The following is a 25187-nucleotide window of genomic DNA, read 5'->3' on the forward strand; positions in this document are numbered from 1 at the left end:
TTGAACTAGGACCTGGTTTTCCCCTTAAAGTACCATCTGTAGTGCATTTATACTATCCAACATTCTGATCCATTGAACTAGCCTATGTCCTAAGTATGGTCTGTATTCTTCTAAGTATTGCACCAGATATGGCCATGATATAGGAATATGATGCAGCCCTGGATATCTGTATCTTGTTAGCATAAATAAAGTGTTGTTGATATCTTAAATTACTCTATTGTATGAATACGACCCTCCATGAAGCACAACATTTCTTCTTTTACATATAAACCATAGCATCACTGCAGGATTAATAGCGTGAAATATAATTTTCACTTTCTCATTGCCCTTAACCTCCCACCATTTATGTACTACTTGTTTAACTTGAATGAAGGACCTTGACTTCCAACTGGATCTGTATAGTATTTTCACACCCTTGTGGCAAATATACCTATAAGAAGTAAATGATCCATAGATTCCAACTGAGGGGAAGGGCAACATAGACATCTACAAATAATAGAAATGCCACATTTAGATAAAAACTTCATCAACACGCAGTTTTAATTTCCATAGCCTTCATAGGAAGAATGAGATCTTAAAAGGAAGTCCTTTCACCTCTATGTTCCTAAAATGTTGTGTTGTAGTTTGTCTTGTTCTCAATAATTCCCATGCACTGCTTAATGTAAACTTCCCAGAGCTTGTCATCAACCACCATGAATAATCACATTCATCTGTCATTGTAGGATTGGTTAGGTGATGTTTAACATGCTCTGCTATGTTGTCAGGCAACATATGTTGGATCATGTTATAATTCCAGCTTCCTCCTTCCACAATATCATTTACTTCAGAATCAGGATTATGGGTATGGACACTTTATTACATGTGTAATGGCCCCAACCTAGACCTATTGTCATACCACAAACTAGTTGTTCCATTTCTAGGTTCTCACTACATCTGTTTCTCAGTCAAGTCTCTATTCTCCAATATCATCTTCCAAACTTGGGACCCTCCTTTCCATTGAACCAAAGAAGAAATATGCTTTTTGCAGTACTTATTTCACATGAAGTTGACCCATAGTAATCTACCCATCCTAAATTTACGTCATAGTATAGCGAATATGGCTTTGGATACATCAAACGTGGACCTGAAACCCAAACCTCCTTCTTCCTTAGGTAAACATGCATTAGTCCAATATGACCAGTGTATGCTTTTACCTTCTTCTTTATTGCTCCAAAAGAACCTTGCCAAAATCTTATGAATCTCATTAATGACACATTTGGGAGGAACAATTGCTGACAACAAATGTAAAGAAATACTCTGAAGAACACTTGATATTAGCACTGCTTTTCCACTGTATGAAAGAATTCTGTCCTTCCAAGCTTGTAGCCTGTCTTTCACCTTGTTGAGAACTTCAGAATAGTATAACCTCCTCTTCCTATCATGAGTTATTGGACGACCTAGATATATGAAAGGGAATTGACCTCTAGGCATACTAGTACACTGCTGTACTTGTTGTACCAAGTCATCTGCCACATTTCTATGCATATAAAAAGTATGGCCAGATTGAGATTCATATTCATGCAAGGTATGCATTATCATATCCAAAGATCTTTTATCAGCAGAAGCAAATATAATGATATCATCTGCATAAGCAAGATGATTCAAATTTGCACTCCACTTATGCATCCCAACGAATAGCAAAAATCAAAATGAACTTGGTTGGTTCTATTTTTATTAGTGCAGTCACTTTTGGGGACCCCTGCGGCATTTGCAACTGTTGCTTTTGCAGGCCTTGCTTGCATTTCCGATAGCAGATCACATTTGCGGGGGCAAGGGAGTTTCACTTTTGTGAGGGGCATTTCGCAATTACGGAGGTCGTAATTACGACACTGGGTTTGCGAACAATATTATATTGGGAAAATAGAAATTTTCATTATTTTGGAGTTTGTGGGTCTTCAATTTTGATGATCTAAGGAGGTTTATCGACAACAACAAAACACATTGAGGCTGAAGTTGATCAGAGGACTCAAAAATGGAAAGATGGCAACAAAACCTTGGAAGAAGACATCCTTGATGTTCTTATCATGCTCAAAGATACCAATGGAAATCCGTTGATGAATGTTAAGGAGATTAAAGAACAAGTATATGTAAGTATACATTCAATCCCCTAAACCATATGAACAACATTGTTGAATCATGTGACTATCTTATTTAATTAGAAAGATAAAGTATTAGAAAATAGACATATTTATTTTTAAATCATCAGTGTTTTACGTTGCAGGCTTCTGATTGGATCATAATTGGACCTAATTAAATATTACTATCCAAATTTCAAGACAACACATTCCCATTCCCTTCAACCTACCCTATGCACAATTAATTAAAAAATATTTAATGTTCACCTTGTGAGAAGGTGCTGAAATGCATGATTGGTTAGTTAATGTTCACCCTCTCAGACATTGCTGACATGCATGATTGGTTACAAACAATTAGGATTTAGGGGTCGTGAGGTTGTTGGTTAATTCGGAAGAGAATTATTCATGTACTGAACTAACATAGTTAATATTATGTTTGGTAGCTTTTTATTTACTTCGTATAAAATTCAGCATTTCAGGTACGGTGTTTGATTATTATTTTACAATCTCGCAGGACTAAAACATGTACAAACTATGAGTCAATTCATGTAGTATTATTTATGAAGGTAGAAGATGGAATAACTAAACCTGCATTATCAATACCTACATAACACTAATAACTTCTTAATGTTCATGAATTCATGTTGGCAACAGTGGATAATCCCTCAAATGCAGTTGAATGAGCACTTGCAGAAATGTTGAACCAACCAATGTTAATGCAAAGGATCATAGAGGAACTTAACACTATCGTTGGAATCAATAGATTGGTTCAAGAATCAGACTTTCCACAGCTAAATTATGTCAAAGCTTGCATAAAATAGGCCTTTCGACTCCACCCCATATTGCCTTTTAACATTCCTCATGTGTCTGTCTCTGATACCATTGACGGTGAGAAATACTTCATCACTAGAGGGAGTGTAGTATTATTAAGTCATCTTGGACTTGGCCGGAACCCTAGAATTTGGAAGGAGCCGCTGAAGTTCAAGCCAGAAAGCCACCTCAAAGAGGAAGGCGGCAAGATAGTGTCACGACCCAACTAGGGGCCGCGACGGGTACTCGGGGCTAACCACCGAGCACCGCTCGTTCTATGACTTATCCTGCTAATTTAATACTCCTTTAATCAATTTATATTCAAATCATAAAGAAATCATATTTTGTTTGAAACATAAATACTTTTGTAAACATAAGCCTTTAGGCTATCAACATAATATGCACAGATATGTATATAAGTTTCTACATAATGGCAACCTTGGGAGACCACACAACCCACACTGCGTATCTACGAGCCTCTACTGGAGTACTACACATATACATATATACACAAAATCATAGCTCAACTAGCACCTCCAAAATAGTGGAGTGCTCCCGTAAATCTGCTGATAGCTCCTATAGGTCGACGCCGTCTCTCTGTCTACCTGTGGGCATGAACACAACGTCCAAAGAAAACGGACGTCAGTACGAAAATTGTACTGAGTATGTAAGGCACAACAATGAAAAGACGTCAATGAGATAAAGGAAACATCAATAAGGAGCAACTGTATATGACTGTCACGTATAGAAGAAATAGCACATGCTGACTTACTTCATATCATATATTGCTGCGGAACGTGCAGCCCGATCCATATATCATCATATATAAATATATTGCCGCGGAACGAACGACCCGATCCATATGTCATCATACATTAATATATTGCCGTGGAACGTACGGCCCGATCCATATATAGTATAGTATGTTAGTGCCGAGGAACGTACGGCCCGATCCATCACCCATATATCCCGCGTCCGGGCACCCCGCGTCCGGGATGAAATCATGATATGCCAGCTGTACAGGTGGCTATGCGTCTATAGCGCCTCACCTTTCCCCACTTCCCCTGAGAACATTTTCATATAATATATATACATATATACATACGTAATATTCATAACATGCAGGAGAACCCAAGGAAAAGCTATAACTCCATCGGAGTGACGTAAGGTCGAACACCTCCGGGTATATTATGGATTAATCATGATCGTCATGTCTCACCTTGAAGGTACAATCATCATAAGGCGAGACTGTCAACGAAGACTAATATAAAAAGAACAGAAAGTAGGGTCATAATCTTGTAAGAAGTCATTCTATATACTTTTGGAATTATTAAAGGAAATATAGTAGTCATCCATGAATAAAATTAAGAAGTCAAGAAATAGCTCCATATTCTTACATCGTCATTGAAATCATAACTTGGAACCTTTAAACATGAAATCGTCTCATCGTAGTCATCATAGGAAAATATTCTCATCTTTGGCATCATTGTAATCATGATAAAAAAAATATGTCCATTATTGCCCTCATAAAAGCTTACAAACTCGTAAACCTTCATTTTGGAACGATGTCGGCATTTGGAAAATATTTACGGGTTATCAAGGAAGGAATCATGCTTTGGAATCATAAACTTCTAACTTTTGAAATTAAGGAAGTCATGGAAGCATTTATGAATTCACAACTTAGGAATCATGCCTTTGAAAGAAAGGGACAAGCCTTAACATACCTTTGTCGTTAACTATGCTATCGTTCGCTTGATTTCCCTTGACGTAACGTCTCTACCTTCAAGAGAGAATTCGCACCATCGTTAGTCAATCGACGAGAAGAACGCGCTACTATTTCTAGGGAAAATTGGGCAGCGTTTCCTTTGTTTCTAATACTTTTCCCGTGTTTCATTTCAGCAACCAAACATTCACAACAACACTCACAATATCGTATCAGCAATCGCAATCTACTTGCATTTACCACATTCCACCATTTTCTCCAATTTCTCCATATTTATGAGTTTTAGCTCATCATCACAATTCCGCATAATTCACACCCATGTCTTGGTCTACACGTCATTTATAACGTATTCCTAATTACAACGTTCCAACATTTATGATTCAATTCCATTATCATTCAATTACGTCACTATTCACTCAATAATGACCCACTTTCTATGTTCTTCTACATTTCAAGTATCTAAGCCCTCTAATACCTCAAACAACATGAAATGGTCATAAAACTTACCTTGGATGATGGTTGAACAAGCCTTGAGTGGAGTTTTCCCTTCTAGCACCAAAACCCTACTTTCTCTCTTTGGATTTCCTTGAGGAAGATGAACTTTACTTGGGTTTCATACACTTTGATTCATGGATTTGATGTTGTTAATCTTGGTTTCCTTTGATTTTTCTTGTGGATGAGATGTTAGAGAGAGTTCTAGAGGTTTTTAGGACCAAAAATGGTGAAAAAATGGGTTAAAAACGAAGTTGGGTCTATATATAATGGTCCAGAAGATTCTGGATCGACACAACCTGCGGCACGCTTCGCGAGTCGCGAGCATGATCCGCGAGTCGCAGGTGGTGTCGCGGAGCTTGCCAGCTGACCGACCCTCACTGGTACACTTTGCGATGAAACGGCGCGGTCGCGGGTCGCGTCCGCGAATCGCAGGTCATCCGCGATTCGCGGATGGTGCCAGGTGATATTTTTGCCCCGTACAGTCTGTCGTAAAATGGCCATAACGTTTGATCCCGATATGCTGTGGGGGTCCATGATCTATGGTTAGAAAGCTCTTTCAATTATCTACAACTTTCATCCTGTGGTGTTTTTCCCAAATTCCAACTTTATAATAGCGTTTTGGCCCCTCCAAACCAGATCATTACGAAGATGTTTCCTTAACTCGCCCTTTTGGATGGCCTATGCTCATATTTGGCTTATGGGTCCTTCTTGAAACTTACTTAACACTTCATTACCAATATAAGGGACATTATAACTCTTCTCCAAAATTTCATTAAGCCATCATTAATTCGATACTCGAAATTCTTTCCCGATACACAACATATACCTTGCTTTCCTTAACAACTTTCGTCTCCTACCTCAAATGTCTTTGAAACCTCATTTAGAATCATTAAATATTATTCCTTACTTATCAACACATCATGTGCATCACGACCTTCGTCAATCAATCCACTGTGCATGAACGGAGATTTTTTCCGGGGTGTAACATTCTTCCCCCCTTTTGGAACATTCGTCCTCGAATGTTAAACACACGGGAATTCTACAAAAATTTCGCCAGAGTTTCCCCTGTAATATGGCACTACTAACCTGTCACAACAACCCATAATACTTAATGCCTCACAGGGCCATAACAATGACAACAATAAGGGCCACACACGATCGCAACATCAGAAATATAAAGCATCACATACCTCAAAATGTTGATATCTCATGTTGGATTTCTCCCGGGGATTAAAATAAAAGCGGGTACATGGATTTCATTTTCTCTTCTTCTTCCCAGGTCATTCCTTCCCAGTGGTCGTCTTGCCACAAGGTCTCGACTGAGGCTGCTTCTTTATGCATTCGTAGGTTGTCACATCCCAGGTCACTGTAATCAGCGTATAACATGCACTTATGTCATATTCGAAGTAATTATCCTATTTATCCCTAACACTAACCCCAACTCCACATTTCAACTAATTTTACCATATATTTCCCCTCAACTGTCCCGGGGGTAGCATGACCACACTATTCTTGTTTACCTCTTTCTAAGTAGCCACTTGGTTTCATGGGCGACGTATAATTACTTGCAAGTTACATAATTGTTCTTGAATGATTTGTGTACATACACATCTGTACGTGTACATGTGTCCGTATCTGCATCCGTATTCATAATCGTACTCATTTACATATCGTATCCATGGTCATTATTCATATTCACATCTTTTACATAGCATGTCTGACTATGAAGGTTCGGTGTTTCACGTACCCGACTATGACTAGGCTCGGTGATTATTCGAACTGCAAAATCTTTTGTCTATCCGTAGCAACTTACCGCGTTGTGCTCTCTTCTTTCCTTTATTCATCTTATTCAATTTGATTTTTATATCTTACATCCTACTATAGAAAACCTTAAGTCTCTTTTATCAATTGTCGCTTATAAGTCACAATATCATTACAACGACTCTATCATTAGTGCATTTGTCTCCATTCTAGTATCACATCGCCATCCTTTACAATGTCCCTTGAGTTGTTTGCTCCTAATGTCACGTGGTTCAAGGTCTTCGCGGATGATTTCCAATGTAGCCTCAGATGTCTGCTCAATCCGTATTTGTTTTTTTTTTTTTTTTACCAGTCGTTAAACTTATTTCCGTACAACTCTCACTCTTAGTTCCAGAGTCTATATCTATCACATCTTAGGGTCCATCATTCCAATTTCTATACTTGTATTCTTTTTACTCGCTTCCCCCCTTTAAGGGTTTTACTTGTACCATTCTTAATTCCGTTACCTCACCTTCAAATCTTTAATTCACATATCCCTTACTATACTATATCTCATTTGTATTGTTCCCCATAATTTATAACTATGATAATTCGTGTGGGAGGTCTTAACACACTCACTTTGCAACTTTGTAATCGAGTGATACAATTGGCATATCAGTTCGAACAATAATGTATTTTACTTAGATCCTTCGGTAGTTATCACTCAATGTCTAAATTCGCTCCAATTACAAATTTCGTCCCATAGGGGTGCTCACAACAATAGTAGGTCTAGTCATCCACACTATCCATATAATATCACTTGCCCTCTTTTTTAGTGGTCAAAGTTCGCTTGTAATGTCATCTTTGTTCTCGAGGGTCTAAGTCTCATGCGTAACTAATACCCCTTATGTCTTATGCTCTTTTACTCTTGATTATACCATTCACAAAATACTACGACTTGCCATATCCCCCTTTTTTTGTCAAGTTGACTTTTTTTTTTCATTGCTTGATATCACTTCTTGTCATTGAAGAACCTCCATGCTAGACTTTCCTTTAACAAGGTTTTATAAGCTTCCTCATCTACTGCCCCATGGTTCGCTTGTTGGCTTCATACTTGCATTCACCCCTTGTTCATATGGAGCATGTCATATCTTTGGTCGTTTCCTTGTTATACTTTACTTACTGTGTATCCCAGTTATCGCTATGTCCTCATTATATCCTGATCATAATCAACTCTATAGAGTGACACTTCTTGGCATCATTTGCAAATCTTGCTCATAAAATAGATTAAACCTTGCGAAGTGAGCACACTTAAGCTATTACTCTTTCTGATTATCCCTATTTCACTTATCACATAAGTCACTTCACCAATGTATTCACATTCATTAGAGCCCTTCATATCTGTATCTCTGTCTCCGTGATGCCATTACTTTATTTTGCTAATAAACTTATCGTATCTTCCTCGTGCTTATCCCTCCAATCAATACTTCAATATCACCCTATATTGGAGTTACCCTTTTTCTCCTATGACATGGTTTAGTACTACCTTATAACTACTGTTACCATCCATCCAATAGCATTTAACTCACCTCGTGTAGTTATTAATGATACTCCTAACTTAATCTCGTCCTGCCGTTACCTTGTCGCGCAACATCTCTTCTCGCTGGAACATGTCACAAGCTTATATTTTATCTCCTTTAGATTCTAGGAAAATTTCGGCAGAGTTTCGCTTGTAGACACAACAATCTCGAACCTGCACATAGCCCAGAAACACGTCCGATGTCTCAATGGGACATATATCGGAACACACATCATACATAAACGAACAACACAAGATCACTTACCATTAAAGGATATAAATAATAGTGCTTGTCTCACAAGTTGTGCCTGCACCCTCGGTCTAGGATTCCAATATCCATATACATACACATATTATTTATATTCACTCGCTGTCAATCAACTTACTCGTAAATCATGATTCTGGCAATCACTGGTTCACTAACAAATGTAAACATCTCAATCTGCTTGATTGGCCCAGTCTTTTACTATAACACAGTCAATAATATCTGAAGTAATAGATGACGACATAAGGCCCAAATCAATCGATGCATACATATCATAAAAGAATACTGACAATATACCTGGAACAATGTCAGGGAAGGACTCAAGATCTTGTCGCTCAGTTAATGTATGGATATGACGCCGGGATCTACTCGGACTAGGCGTCCCTCTTTGGTCTCTACCAGCACCTACTAACACATATGGCCCTGGCCTTGGGAGGCATACCGATGACGAAGAGCCAACTACCACTCTCGTAGTTCGAACCTTAGCTTTACCACGTAGCGATGGGCAGTCACGCTTTAAATGGCCTGGCCGAGCACAGGCATAACAAACATCTGAGCCAAAATGGCAGGGTCCCCTATGTGACCTGCGACACTGAGTACATCGTGGTACCGAGAATCTCGTCTGACTAGAGCCACTCCGAATTCGGGAATTGGAAACTCTGAGACTCTGGGGTGACCTTGAATAAGTAGGTCCATCATATCTGGGTCTAGGAAACTGCAGAGGAGCACCACTTGTCAAACGAACTGAGTGCCGAGAGAATTGTTGCCTCGGATCACCCCTAAACTCATGATCAAACCCTGAAGAATTATCTCCCTTTCTCCAACCTCTGTTACCGTGGCCCATATCCTGCGGCTGAGCTTGAGTGGCAACCAATTGAGTCAGTAAAAGAATAGCCTGTCTCATCTCTTGGCCCGAGGCATCTGGGGAAGGAACGGGGGATGCTGGAGCTAAAGTTGAGGCTCCCCTTTGATCCTCGAAAGTAGGTGAAGTATTGGAAAAACGAGGTGGGGCCTTATTCTGGGGTTCGCCCTCCTCCAAATATATAGACGGCTCTCGATCGAGCCCTTCTTCAACCACCATCTTGCCCTTCTGGGCTGCCGTAGCTTTTCCCTTCATCAGCTTCGCTGAAATTATAACGCACCGTTAGGGAGGGGATAATCTTATAATACAGCTCTATCGCACGATTTCTTATGATGAAAGATGGTCATTTTTCCTAAATGCCCTGTAGCCTCCTGTTTATTAGTGTGGCGCGCAACACACCATAAACAAGACTCTACTAGACACGGCTCGTAGACACTTCCTAAGACCGAACTGCTCTGATACCACTTTTGTCACGACCCAACTAGGGGCCGCGACGGGTACTCGGGGCTAACCACCGAGCACCGCTCGTTCTATGACTTATCCTGCTAATTTAATACTCCTTTAATCAATTTATATTCAAATCATAAAGAAATCATATTTTGTTTGAAACATAAATACTTTTGTAAACATAAGCCTTTAGGCTATCAACATAATATGCACAGATATGTATATAAGTTTCTACATAATGGCAACCTTGGGAGACCACACAACCCACACTGCGTATCTACGAGCCTCTACTGGAGTACTACACATATACATATATACACAAAATCATAGCTCAACTAGCACCTCCAAAATAGTGGAGTGCTCCCGTAAATCTGCTGATAGCTCCTATAGGTCAGCGCCGTCTCTCTGTCTACCTGTGGGCATGAACACAGCGTCCAAAGAAAACGGACGTCAGTACGAAAATTGTACTGAGTATGTAAGGCATAACAATGAAAAGACGTCAATGAGATAAAGGAAACATCAATAAGGAGCAACTGTATATGACTGTCACGTATAGAAGAAATAGCACATGCTGACTTACTTCATATCATATATTGCTGCGGAACGTGCAGCCCGATCCATATATCATCATATATAAATATATTGCCGCGGAACGAACGGCCCGATCCATATGTCATCATACATTAATATATTGCCGTGGAACGTACGGCCCGATCCATATATAGTATAGTATGCTAGTGCCGAGGAACGTACGGCCCGATCCATCACCCATATATCACGCGTCCGGGCACCCCGCATCCGGGATGAAATCATGATATGCCAGCTGTACAGGTGGCTATGCGTCTATAGCGCCTCACCGTTCCCCACTTCCCCTGAGAACATTTTCATATCATATATATACATATATACATACGTAATATTCATAACATGCAGGAGAACCCAAGGAAAAGCTATAACTCCATCGGAGTGACGTAAGGTCGAACACCTCCGGGTATATTATGGATTAATCATGATCGTCATGTCTCACCTTGAAGGGACAATCATCATAAGGCGAGACTATCAACGAAGACTAATATAAAAAGAACAGAGAGTAGGGTCATAATCTTGTAAGAAGTCATTCTATATACTTTTGGAAATATTAAAGGAAATATAGTAGTCATCCATGAATAAAATTGAGAAGTCAAGAAATAGCTCCATATTCTTACATCGTCATTGAAATCATAACTTGGAACCTTTAAACATGAAATCGTCTCATCGTAGTCATCATAGGAAAATATTCTCATCTTTGGCATCATTGTAATCATGATAAAAAAAATATGTCCATTATTGCCCTCATAAAAGCTTACAAACTCGTAAACCTTCGTTTTGGAACGATGTAGGCATTTGGAAAATAGTTACGGGTTATCAAGGAAGGAATCATGCTTTGGAATCATAAACTTCTAACTTTTGAAATTAAGGAAGTCATGGAAGCATTTATGAATTCAAAACTTAGGAATCATGCCTTTGAAAGAAAGGGACAAGCCTTAACATACCTTTGTCGTTAACTATGCTATCGTTCGCTTGATTTCCCTTGACGTAACGTCTCTACCTTCAAGAGAGAATTCGCACCATCGTTAGTCAATCGACGAGAAGAACGCGCTACTATTTCTAGGGAAAATTGGGCAGCGTTTCCTTTGTTTCTAATACTTTTCCCGTGTTTCATTTCAGCAACCAAACATTCACAACAACACTCAAAATATTGTATCAACAATCGCAATCTACTTGCATTTACCACATTCCACCATTTTCTCCAATTTCTCCATATTTATGAGTTTTAGCTCATCATCACAATTCCGCATAATTCACACCCATGTCTTGGTCTACACGTCATTTATAACGTATTCCTAATTACAACGTTCCAACATTTATGATTCAATTCCATTATCATTCAATTACGTCACTATTCACTCAATAATGACCCACTTTCTATGTTCTTCTACATTTCAAGTATCTAAGCCCTCTAATACCTCAAACAACATGAAATGGTCATAAAACTTACCTTGGATGACGGTTGAACAAGCCTTGAGTGGAGTTTTCCCTTCTAGCACCAAAACCCTACTTTCTCTCTTTGGATTTCCTTGAGGAAGATGAACTTTACTTGGGTTTCATACACTTTGATTCATGGATTTGATGTTGTTAATCTTGGTTTCCTTTGATTTTTCTTGTGGATGAGATGTTAGAGAGAGTTCTAGAGGTTTTTAGGACCAAAAATGGTGAAAAAATGGGTTAAAAACGAAGTTGGGTCTATATATAATGGTCCAGAAGATTATGGATCGACACAACCTGCGGCACGCTTCGCGAGTCGCGAGCATGATCCGCGAGTCGCAGGTGGTGTCGCGGAGCTTGCCAGCTGACCGACCCTCACTGGCACACTTTGCGATGAAACGGCGCGGTCGCGGGTCGCGTCCGCGAATCGCAGGTCATCCGCGATTCGCGGATGGTGTCGCGGATGGTGCCAGATGATATTTTTGCCCCGTACAGTCTGTCGTAAAATGACCATAACGTTTGATCCCGATATGCTGTGGGGGCCCACGACCTATGGTTAGAAATCTCTTTCAATTATCTACAACTTTCATCCTGTGGTGTTTTTCCCAAATTCCAACTTTATAATAGCGTTTTGGCCCCTCCAAACCAGATCATTACGAAGATGTTTCCTTAACTCGCCCTTTTGGATGGCCTATGCTCATATTTGGCTTATGGGTCCTTCTTGAAACTTACTTAACACTTCATTACCAATATAAGGGACATTATAACTCTTCTCCAAAATTTCATTAAGCCATCATTAATTCGATACTCGAAATTCTTTCCCGATACACAACATATACCTTGCTTTCCTTAACAACTTTCGTCTCCTACCTCAAATGTCTTTGAAACCTCATTTAGAATCATTAAATATTATTCCTTACTTATCAACACATCATGTGCATCATGACCTTCGTCAATCAATCCACTGTGCATGAACGGAGAATTTTTCCGGGGTGTAACAGATAGTTCTCAATGATTCAGAGTTGCGTTTGTTGTCATTTAGTATTGGAAAACGAAGTTGTCCAGCAGTGAAACTTGGTTCTACAATTACGATTATATTACTTGCTAGGCTTCTTCAAGGGTTTATTTGGAGTTTACCACCAAATTCACCACGCAATAAGGAGTCGCCAGAGTGTGATCTCTTTTGTACCTTACCACTTCTTGCTCAGGCAAAATCAAGATTAGCCAACGCCATGTATCCTTAACAAAAATCTTTACAATATATGATTACTTCTAATATACAAATTCAAAATTTTACCCAAAAATCGCTCAAATGTATATCGTGGCGATAAAATGGTACAAAATCAAGAGAAAAACAGAACCGGTAAGTGATTCCTCCATCTGCCTAAACCCTGGCTATACGTTGGTGGGAAATTGAGGTGTGTGCAAGCTGGTCATGGGCACCATGTAATAAAGGAAAATTTATAAAGGCATTCTATTGAAGCAAAGTTGAAGTAGGCAATGCAAGTCTTGGTAGCTCCTAAATGTATGCACTCTCCCCTCTCAACCAATACCCCGCGAATAACTCTAGGGTGTACCTACAACGATTGAACTTTTCCTGCATCCAAAAAGTTTAAAACATCACCGTCATTGCATCTTTCTTCTTTGTTTTTCATGATTTATGTAGACACGAGTACCAAACTTTCATCCTGTGCATGTGTTTAGTTCTTAATATACAAACTTATCAATGAAGTTTCTAGCATGCGAAACAAAAGGGACCAAGTTCTTTTGAAGCAGCAGCGGTAGTTGCTACTGTGGTGTTTAAAGATGAACATTGTTGCTCTACATGACAATCTTTTTTAGAAAGGTTACTATAATTTTACATGACTATCATTCCTTGCGTACCACAACTGATCAGTATGATCTTAAAGTCGCAATGCCTGGCTCATCACAAATGTACATGTTTATCAGTAGAGCTCGAATTGGCATAAGTTTATGCGACTCGAGCTACTAAGGTCAATACAATCATAGTCGCTTATTCGCTAAGAAATGTTAACATCAATCTAAGGACTAAATTATTGAGTTAAAATCCTGCATAGGGAAAATCCGCTAGGTGATCTCTTCCCATATGTTTAAGCCTTAGTAAGCAGAATTATCCGATACTTGTATTGGGGAAGGCAACAGGCGTCAGGTGGTGCAACAAAACTAGCCCATACACGAACGTCATTTTGACAAAAAAAAAAAAAATTAAAAAAGAAGAAGAAGAAGAAGAAGAAGAAGAAGAAGAAGAAGAAGAAACGAGTCAGTGTATAGACTGCAATTGCATTAATTGTCATGTAATTTGGAAACTTATGCTCAGAACTCGCAACAGCTGGAACCCTTTGTCATATAACTACAATTTGTGCATTTTATGATCTCCACCAACTCATTCTCACCAGGTTGCAATTGTTTTGAATCGTTTTTTCTTTATACAAAACGACACCTTCCATTACCAGTTTACGACTTATTTCTCTGTCAAAACCTGTAAAATAAGTTAGAAATCAACTCTTAAAGGTGACCTATAAACATTTTGTGACATCAAATCATCAATTGTATTGACTTTTTAGACGAGATTTCTATTAATGAGATGTTTTGGGAATTAGTGGTCTGTTAGTGTTATGAAGCTTCTGTTCATACATTATCTGGTTTAGTCACTGCCTAGTTGGGAGGTGACATGAAACCACTCAAGTTCTAAATTTTGGAGTTGAGTTTGACTTCGCGTTAAACTGATTGCAGGTAGAAACAGACGAGGAAGGAGAGATGGATATATGATAATATATACACACTAATCGATTTGATCAAACGTCAAATAAATGAACAAGCAGATTAGATTATTGAACAACAGCTCGTCGTAATACAGACGTACACTAATGGTTTTCCCAAAGACAACAAAAGTTCAAGTATAGAGACAGTTCTACTGGAAGTTGCGATTATTACCTATTATTTTGCATGATTATGATGCATGAGTAATGAAATATGCTTATAAAACAATTAGGTGTGAAAGAGAGTATCTAAGTTACAGGAGTCCCCATTCTTTCATATCCTAACTGCTAAATTGCTTATGGATATCCTGGAATGAGACTGTGGCTGAGCCCCTCTTCTTTGCTTTCTGTTGAGAATGGTGTTCCCTCCATCCAGTCATGTATATTATCTGAAAACACAAACATAGTTCACACAATTATATTACAATATATTGCAGCAAAAGTGCAATATCGTGCTGAAGCCAATAAAAAAACGATGTAGTTAACCAATCCCACTCTATCACATAGTTGACACCAACAATTAGTAAAAATTCCTCCCTCCATCCCAATTTATGTGACACTTCACTGGAAGTCCCAAGGCAGCTGGAATCTGACCAACTACAAGATGCAAGAGGATATTTAATAACAAAATGGGAGAAAGGTCCTCACAGATTCCAAATTAAACCCTACTATTGCAATGGCACGATTCTGATTCTACCAGTAATGGAAACTCTCTGAAGAATGAGGCTTACAGGTGGAATCAGGAGAAACATATTGAGAACAAGCAAGCAGCTGGGAATTCCTTTGAATGGTGAAGAACGAAGCCCTCAACTATTCATGAAGCTAGAAGCGAAAAAATCTTTGAAACAACAGCAGATTGGCGTAAGAACACCGAACAGAGATCATCAAAAGAGGATGGACGTGCTTAAAAAGCTGGGATTCAAGATCAACTATGGGTATGGGGGAAGCTCTGAAAAGCAGGGTAGGAAGAAGACATTCTCATACATATGAAGATTATAATTATTTCACGGAATTTGCGGAGAATAAACAATCAAGAAAAACATAGACTTTTCAAATGCTACTTCATAATTGGACCCAGACGTAGTGCTCCAGGAAACAAAGGTAGAACAATGGACCACCCAGCTAATTTAAGCAGATGGATTGTAGACGGGCAGATTGGAGAGGATTAAAACCATGAGGAAGTGTTTTTTGAGGGGTACCACTATTTTATGGGATGAAAGATTGAAAGAGATTAATTCCGTCATTATTCTCATTGATGGAATTGGTAAATATACCATAGTTACAATGTCCTATTAGGATACAAAATATACTAACCTAAATTAGAAGATTTACAAAATATTCTATGACGACATATTTACATTATTTATCACACCCCCGCAGTCGAAACGGGAGGTTTACGAAGGCTAAGACTGTCTCGAAAATCCTCAAATAAGACCTGCGGCAGTCCTTTAGTGAAAATATCGGCGAGCTGATATCGGGACGGAACATGAAGGATACGTACGTGGCCGCGCGCCACCTTCTCACGAACAAAATGGATATCCATCTCAATGTGCTTGGTGCGCTGATGTTGGACTGGATTCCTTGACAAGTAAATGGCACTGACATTATCACAATAAACCAAAGTAGCCTTAGGGACCAAACAATGTAGCTCCAAGAGTAGGTTACGTATCCAGCATGATTCAGAGACAACATTAGCAATCCCTCTATATTCTGCTTCCGCACTGGAGCGGGAAAGAGTAGGTTGGCGTTTGGATGACCAAGATATCAAATTGTCTCCCAAAAACACGCAATAACCCGACGTTGAACGTCGTGTGTCGGGACATCCCCCCAATCAGCATCAGTATACGAAACCAAATCAGTAACTGAAGATGGATAGAGATACAAACCATGATCAAGAGTACCCTGAATATACCGAATAATCCGTTTAAGAGCAAGCATATGTGTATCTCGTGGAGCATGCATATGAAGACAAATCTGCTGCACGACATAAGAAATATCCGGTCTGGTGAAAGTTGGATACTGAAGAGCACCTGCAAGACTCCGGAAATGAGTGGGATCTTCACAAAGATCGCCAGAAGCGGCACTGACCTTCGGTTTAGTGTCAACCGGAGTGGAAGAAGGCTTACACGATGACATTCCTGCACGCTCAATAATCTCCGTAGCATAACTTCGTTGTGAAAGAAACATACCACCCTTGTGACGGGTCACCGCAATGCCAAGAAAATAATTCAAAGGACCTAGGTCCTTCATTGCAAATTCTGAGCCAAGAAGGGCCATAATCGAACAACGGAGAGTATCGGAAGAAGCAGTAAGAATAATATCATCCACATATAGTAAAATGTAAGCCAAGTCGTGCCCTTTGCTGTAGATGAACAATGAGTTGTCGGACCTGCTATTAGCAAAACCAATGGAATAAACAAAGTCAGCAAATCTTTTATACCAAGCTCTCGGTGCTTGTTTAAGCCCATATAAGGACTTGCGCAACAAGCACACATAATCGGGATGAGATGGGTCTCGAAAACCCATTGGCTGATGCATATATATTGTCTCCTTGAGCTCGCCATGAAGAAATGCATTTTTGACATCCAACTGATGAATGGGCCAATGCTTAGAGAGAGCTAGACTTAAGACAGTGCGAATCGTAGTTGGCTTTACGACCGGACTGAAAGTCTCACCACAATCAATGCCAACCTGCTGTGTTTTGCCATCACCTACAAGACGGGCTTTATGCCTCTCAAAATCACCATTAGACTTTTCTTTATGAGTAAAAATCCACATAGACCGAATAACATTCACATTAGGTGGACGGGGTACCAACTCCCACGTCTTATTTTTAATAAGAGTTCATCATTCATGGCCAATTTCCAATTCGGGTCACGTAGCACATCCAGCGGATTACGAGGTATGGGGGACCTGGTAACTGTCATATGTAGATTAAATGGGTGCTTGGGCTTAAAGATCCCGCGCTGACTATGAGTGACCATGCGCGTTTGGGTAGGGGGCTACTGGACAGGAGGAGGAGTGGTGGAGTTTTGTGGGCTGTTGGCAAGGTGGCTGGGCATAGGTGCGGGCTGGTCCAGCGTAGAGGAAGGTAGACGCTGCTGCCCAGCCGAAGGTGGCGTGGGCAGCTGGCCCAGACCAGGCGGAAAACCACTGGGCAGCGGGGGAGGGGGACACGGCAGCGGTGGAGAGGGGCTGGTGGCGAGATGACGGATCAAGTAAGGGGAAAAACCATCATCAAGGAAGTCATACATGGTGGGAGTGGAAGTGTGGATTTTAGAGAACGGAAATTGAGTCTCATCAAATAACACGTGACGACAAATAATGATTTTATTTGAGGATAAATCAAAACATTTGTAGCCACGATGGCTTGGTGGATATCCCAAAAAGACACATGAAGTTGACCGAGGTTGCAACTTGTGAATAGTAGTAGACGGAAAAAGGGGATAACATAAACACCCAAAGACCCGGAGATGAGAATAAGATGGTTTCCGTTGATAAAGGACTTCTAAAGGGGATTTGTGACCCAACAACTTGCTTGGTAAAATATTAAGGAGATAAGTCGCCATTTGCAATGCATGATGCCAAAAAAAATGGAGGAATGGAGGCATGAGCAAGAAGAGTTCGGATGACATTATTTATTGAACGAATTTTTCTTTCGGCTTCCCCATTTTGAGAGGATGTATGAGGACACGAAAGACGGAAAGACATCCCATTGGACGCACAAAATTTTCCGAATTGACCATTATCATATTCCTTCCCATTATCGCATTGGACATTTTTGATAGGACGTTCAAATTGAGTAAGAATATGGGACTTAAAATCTATGAATTTGGAGTAAACATCATATTTTCTAGCCAAAGGGAAAGTCCACAAAAAATTAGTAAAATCATCCAAGAACAAAACATAATAACGATGCCCCATAGAACTCAAAACGGGAGAAGTCCACAAATCACTATGAATAATGTCAAACGGAAATAAAGTCTCGGAAATAGAACTAGCAAAAGGCAACTTCACATGTTTACCAAGAACGCAAGAATGACAAATACTAGATGAACTAGAACTTTTACATTCAATGCTTTTATTGTGCCTAAGAAAATCCAAAATAGAAGCTCCCGGGTGGCCCAAACGATCATGCCAACGTGTAGAAGACAAGGCAGCAAAAGTTGATGGTGAATGGATGGGGTGTTTGAAGGTGGACAATGGATAAATAGCACCCCTACTATTACATCTCATGAGAGCCATCCCCGTCCGGAAATCCTTCACAGAAAACCCATAAGGATCAAATTCAACACTTACAGAGTTATCAGTAGTAAATTTACGAACCGATATTAAATTCTTGATGAGTTTTGGAGCAAGAAGGACATTATTTAATAATAATAGAGGGTTCGGGGGAGGCAATTTAGCACGACCACAACCTCGAATTGGAATTGACTTACCATCACCAACAACAACGCCAGTATTATGATCGCTCAAATTAAAATAAGACGAGAGAGTACCTTTTGTGGATGTTATATGGGATGTGGCGCCGGTATCCATATACCAATTTGGATCGGGTTGGCTCAACGTCGTCGTGTGCATGGCCGATTCAATATCAGTCAGAGTCCACTGCGTCGTTGGGCCTGCTGCTGCATACGCCTGCTGCTGTGGTCGCGAGCCCAAAATTCCAGGTTGGGCCATCGACCTGCCACTAGAAGAAGGTGGTTGCGGCTGCCACTGCTGCTGTGGCCGAGCCCACTGCTGGGTGGGATACGGGCAAGGGGGAGCCCATTGCGGCATCCACCCCCATGGCCACGGTGAAGAGGACTGCTGCCACTGCTGCTGCATGGGGACCTGCTGCCGGTCGCCTGAGGCACGACCACCATGGCGACGGTTGGCACTGCCGCCGCCAGAACCACGGCCACCGCCGTTATTTTTCCCGCCGCTAGAGCCACGATATTTGTGGTTATTTTTGCCCCGATGATGGTGAGCACGACCTGAATTTTCCATAGGAGTGGAGTCATCAAACTCACGTTGGGAATTAACCACCATAGCCGTGGGCGAGTCATCCTGCATTTCAGCCAACGCCTTTTCCTCAAGGCACAGGCTTGACCGAGCTTCGGAGAATGATGGAAGAGGCTTACTTTGCCGGATATAGGTGCCCACATTCTTGTACGCCTCGGTGAGGCCAGCCACCATTTGAAGAACGAGGCGGTTGTCGGTCACCGGAGCCCCCACGCTCTTGAGTTGATCGGCCAAGGTCTTGAGTCGTTGACAATATGCCGAAGCGTTCGGAAAATCCCGCAACTTGACATGAGAGAAATCATGTTCCAATGCAACGGTACGGGAGTTTTTGTTGTCTTGAAAAAGATTACGGAGGCGATCCCAAGCCTCCTTTGCCGATAGATCTTCTTCGATGATCGTATGCAATAAGTCAGTGGAGATGGTTTCATACACCCATTGAAGTACCATGGCATCCAAGGTGGATCACAACTCCTTTTCTTCGTCGGTGGAAGGAGCCTTCTCCTTTCCGGTCGGGAGAATGTGGGAAAGGACACGGTGAGACTGGGCATGAAGCTTGAATAATTCGGCCCAAGCCGAATAATGATCCGTTTCCATCTCAAGAACGATAGGAATGTGATTCTTGATGTTGGAGACAGCCATAGCAGGATGGAACTTGGTGTCTGCCATTGATGGAAAGCAAGAAGGTGGACGGAAAAAGAAGAAGGAAGAGGACGACGGAAAAAAATTAGGGCAGCGGAAGAGGAGGAAAAGAAACCCTAGTATCTGATACCATGAAAGAGATTAATTCCGTCATTATTCTCATTGATGGAATTGGTAAATATACCATAGTTACAATGTCCTATTAGGATACAAAATATACTAACCTAAATTAGAAGATTTACAAAATATTCTATGACTACATATTTACATTATTTATCAAAGATGATGGTCATGCATGAGAATTCAAGAGGGAAGCTTCATATGATCATGCTTATTTAAGAGTTTAAAAGGGGCTTCTCACAGTGTACGGATCACATAATAATACCGACAGAGGAGACTTTGGAACTGGTAGAAATAGGAGGTCTATGGGATGTATCATGGGCTTTGGGGGTGACTAAAACAACAGATAAGAGGAAGATAAGAACTGATGCAGAAGAACACGAGCAAAGGAAATATTTAGAGAATTTATACAGGAGATGACTCATGTGGATCCTTCTTTACAGGGTGGATTTTACACATGGTCCAAGAGATGATAATCGCCAAGCATAAAGAATTGACAGGTTTCTCATGTCAATAGAATGGGATGACACTTAAAGAAAAATCAAGCAGAAAATTTTGACTAAAGCGTCTCCAGACCACAACCCTTTGATGCTTGAAGTGCGAGGATTGGGAACCAAGTTGATCATACTTTAAGTTTGAAAATATGTAGCTAAGGGCTGAAGGTTTTCTGGAAAGTGTGGACAAATAGTGGGATGGATATGCGGACAGTGGTACTCCTGATTTCAGACCCCTAAAGACGGACATAGAAAGGTGGAACAGAGAAGTGTGTGGCAACCTGGAGGATAACAAAAGCAGAATCTCGGAGGAACTTACAATCAATGAACAACAAGGAGACACTGGCAGAAGGAACTTATTTCATAACTTGAAAAAATAACAGAAGTAAAAATATCCTTTAAGAGGGGTAATGTTGGAGCTCCCTTCTTCTTCTTAACCTTAGTTTCAGTTTATTCTATTGGTGGCCGTGGACCAGTGCCTCTAAATGTACAAACTTTCAGCATCAATTCATCTTAAATCACCTGAAATGTTGCTGGAATTGTGCCATCTTCGGCTGCAAACATTGACTCATAAATAGCTGCTGTTGCTAGGGCCGTATCCTTTTTCAATACCTAATCCATGGAGAAGATGGATGTTAGAATGATGAAACCAATAAGACAAATAATTAAGTAATTTGGATTCTTCATCAAGTTGAAAAGACAAAGAAATTTCAGCAGAAAACCACCATGCTCCTTTGCAGTAGAGCACTAGTTTCTCCCATAGCACGGAGATGTTCTATCAACTCCAAAGCTGCCACACAAGCAAAAAAGAAGAAAGGTTATATAATTCAATAAAGAAAGACTATGGAACTGAATGAGTGTACATACTTCTTCAATGGCATTTGCTGATGTGCAAACTTATCCACATCCAAAATACATGAAAGTTGATTGCTATTCTAAATAACAAAATAACGGGGAATTTCTAATGATGACCACAGACCAACATGGCGCACCAGAGTTATGTACATATTGGCTAAACATTTTCTGAATAATTAGAATCTTAAACTCAAATTGGGAAAAAACTTTTAAGAATCTTCTTCTGGAAAATAAAGTGGTCGGACATAAATAAACTCAAGATGTTTTGAAGACAAAAGCAGCTCCATTCAAAAGATCAGGATGAATTGTCTTTCCTTGTTTTATTTTAGGTGTAAACAGGAGTTTTTGGATGCTGTAGGAGACCTGATAGATTTAATAGGTAGCTTGTAAGTAACCATTACATCAGGTGCTTTTTGAGTTGTACATACAGTTACCAGCACTAACCAGGTACTGATTATACTATCAATACAAGCCTGTTACCTTTCTCCAAAAAACAAAAAACAAAAAAAAAGAAAAAAAAAAAAGAAAAAGAAAATCCATCATCACTCAGAAGAAAGTATGTCCATATAAAAACTTTACAGAAATCTAGATAATTGCATGAGCAAAAAGCGGAGAAGGGCAGTGCGGTTGAAATCTTAATAAATATCCATAGATGGATTCATGCAATTTACATGAGTTTCCTTGCAGGCTGTCTGCTCGAATACAAGGTTGGAAACCAAATGAAGCACAAAACTTACCACTGTTGTATAGAACTGTATACTCATCAACATCAACCCCTGGAAGAGTAAAGCCTGCCCTAGTCAATAGATTGCCAGCATCACGCACCTGCAAGACAAAATTAATATGCTCATTCACATGAATCTTTTTTTCTGGCAAGTTTCTCTTCACACGAACCTTTTCTTCATCTAACAAATAATATACAATATTTATCAGTTTATAGCTTAAAATTAAATAACCAACAATGGTGTAATAGCCGACTCTTCAACTGCCCAGATGGCAATGCTCTTCACCATAATTAGACAGATTATTACTCAAGTTCCAGTGTTTACTGTGATTACGATATATAACTGCTGCCTTAAATTTTCCCCATTAGTAAAAGGTATATAACAAGAAATGACACGTCACTGCCAGAGAAGCAAGCAACCCTACTGCAGACCATGAGCCTTTGACGTGTAAGTAGAAAACAATTATAGAAGTTAAGTTAAAACTATAACCACTCCACATGCCAAAGTCATACTACCTTGAATGCAAAATAATAGCATTGTCCAGCTCAAACAGAAACAATCTGATTATCTTTTTGAGTAATGAGAAACAACTATGTTATACAGAAATGTTTTAGCAGAGAGAAAATTTGGTTGACCAACTGATATGAAACAAAAAAGTAAAGAGTATAGTCAATTTACTAAATTTAACAAATTCAGCTCATGTAATGCATCTTTAGGCGATAAGATCTATGTTACCCAAAAATGATCCATGATACAGCGGCCGCAATTCGTCACCATGCCAAACTAAAATTTCTAGAAGTGTCTACTGTAAAATTTTATAAATTAAAAAAAGACTGGATATACGATTGTTGAAGATGCATTACTCTAGGAATTTCGATATTATTGCTATTGTTGACAGAACCTAGAAATCCTAGACCTACGAAACAATTTTCAGAATCAGTGTATAGCCAAATTTCTATAATATACTTGTGCCAAGGGTGATAGTCGTGGACTGATGCCTCCCTCACACTCCATTTGAGCAATAGTGCAAGCTATCCGCAGCTCCCTAAGATAATAGCAAGATGACAAACATTAGGTGCTACAAACATAGAGAGCGCATGCACTTAAAATAAGGATAGTGAAATACCTCAATGTTTCTCCGCCAAGAATGGCCGCCAAAAATAGGCCATCTGGCTTTAAAGCCAATCTGCTCTGGTAGAAGTACAGTTATAGTAAGTGTCTTGGGTGATATTGCCATTTTGAGTTCAAGAATGAAATAGGAAACGACTAAGAAATGTAAAAAGAGGAAAACAACTAAAAACTAGAAGGAAATGTAATCTGTCTGCGTCCAACCAAATACAGCAAGCACCTGAATCATTGCCCCAGGAAGATCATTTGTCCAATGGAGTCCCAAGCAACTAATGACCAGATCAACGGAACTTCCCATGCGAAACAAAAGTATCGAAAAAGGATGTTATTCCTTACACCATCAATAAGGTATTCCAATCATTCATCAAGGACAGCATCAGAGTTACACGTACTTTTCTTTCATGGGCAGATATTCTTCATCACCAATAATGTATGATGTTTCAATGTTATCATTTGGCATTTGCTGCTCAGAATCTTTACACAATTTTACCATGTCGCATGATATATCCATCATAAGTAATTTCTCAATGCCACCTGAAAAGCAACAGGCATGCCATAATCATGCTCTAGCTTCATGGAACAATATAAGCATGTTCATCAGCTGGTTCATGAAGGGTCAAAATTATTACTCAATTCCAGTATGAGCCAAGGTTGTTTTGAGCATCATTTTTAGTTGACGGGCTAATTTCTTCAAAGAGCATATTCCCAAGTGACAGAAAATTAGTGATAGATGAATGAATGAGATCTTTCTTTATAATGGAGACATCTTATGGAGTACTGTTGTTTTTTCTTCTTTTGCATGCAACATAATTTTGTATGTAGTTATTGGCAAATAGAGGATGCCCAAAAAGGATACAAGCCTAAGTGAGGTTGATGGCTTCCGAAAAGATCTGTTGAAGCATAACTACAGTCTGGAATTGCTTCTTTATATTAGAAATGAACAAATAATAGGAAGAACGTTTACTTCTGCGCACCTCGATAAATCTATCTCTGGTACTTTCTTCCTCCCTCCCGTATAAGTACCAGGTAACTCTGCCCATAAGACTTAGGTAGTTAGAAACAAATCACTTAGCGTTTTTTGCCTCTACTGGAATTTGATCCTTGGTCTCCCGAAACCTTTCACGCTCCATTGACTAACCGACTACACTTTTGGGTGCAACAATTGTTATATTCTTTATCGTGGGACTGGGTTTTCAAGTCCTTGATATGAACATTTGGTCCTTTCTATATCTCTTTCTTTCTAATTATTATTATTAATAACAATGGTGTCGAACCAACTTGGGCACATTTCGTCTATTTCATTGGATACTTGTACCCTTTTACTAGTACAAGTACCGGATAACTCTAACCACCGAGATTTAAAAAATGAGAGCAAACTACTT

General features: G+C 39.8%; 1 protein-coding gene and 1 pseudogene across 1 annotated transcript; one reads left to right on the forward strand and one right to left on the reverse strand.

The window, feature by feature from the left end:
- The first annotated feature begins 1688 nt into the window (after positions 1–1688).
- On the forward strand, positions 1689–13304 carry LOC132610268 (isoleucine N-monooxygenase 1-like; annotated as a pseudogene).
- Positions 13305–14871: 1567 nt separating this feature from the next.
- On the reverse strand, positions 14872–24356 carry LOC132632781 (putative methyltransferase At1g22800, mitochondrial). Its single transcript, XM_060348856.1, has 8 exons — positions 24198–24356; positions 24026–24095; positions 23804–23868; positions 23644–23722; positions 22690–22777; positions 21823–21887; positions 21620–21709; positions 14872–15229 (listed from the first exon to the last, which is right to left on the reverse strand). The coding sequence occupies exons 1-8, from the start codon at positions 24317–24319 to the stop codon at positions 15122–15124; spliced, it is 687 nt and encodes a 228-aa protein (XP_060204839.1). The 5' UTR covers positions 24320–24356; the 3' UTR covers positions 14872–15121.
- Positions 24357–25187: the final 831 nt, after the last annotated feature.

Source organism: Lycium barbarum, chromosome 1, assembly GCF_019175385.1.
Source record: "Lycium barbarum isolate Lr01 chromosome 1, ASM1917538v2, whole genome shotgun sequence".
NCBI lineage: Eukaryota > Viridiplantae > Streptophyta > Magnoliopsida > Solanales > Solanaceae > Lycium > Lycium barbarum.

What these genes read in the sequence shown, in the direction of transcription:
- LOC132632781 (XM_060348856.1), bottom strand. Translation starts at nt 24,319, where the DNA reads ATGATGGATATATCATGCGACATGGTAAAATTGTGTAAAGATTCTGAG. An exon ending in CTTGGCGGAGAAACATTGAG is followed by an intron (nt 23,723 to 23,803) that starts GTATTTCACTAT and finishes CTATTATCTTAG; the next exon opens with GGAGCTGCGGATAGCTTGCA. An exon ending in GACTATCACCCTTGGCACAA is followed by an intron (nt 22,778 to 23,643) that starts GTATATTATAGA and finishes TTTGTCTTGCAG; the next exon opens with GTGCGTGATGCTGGCAATCT.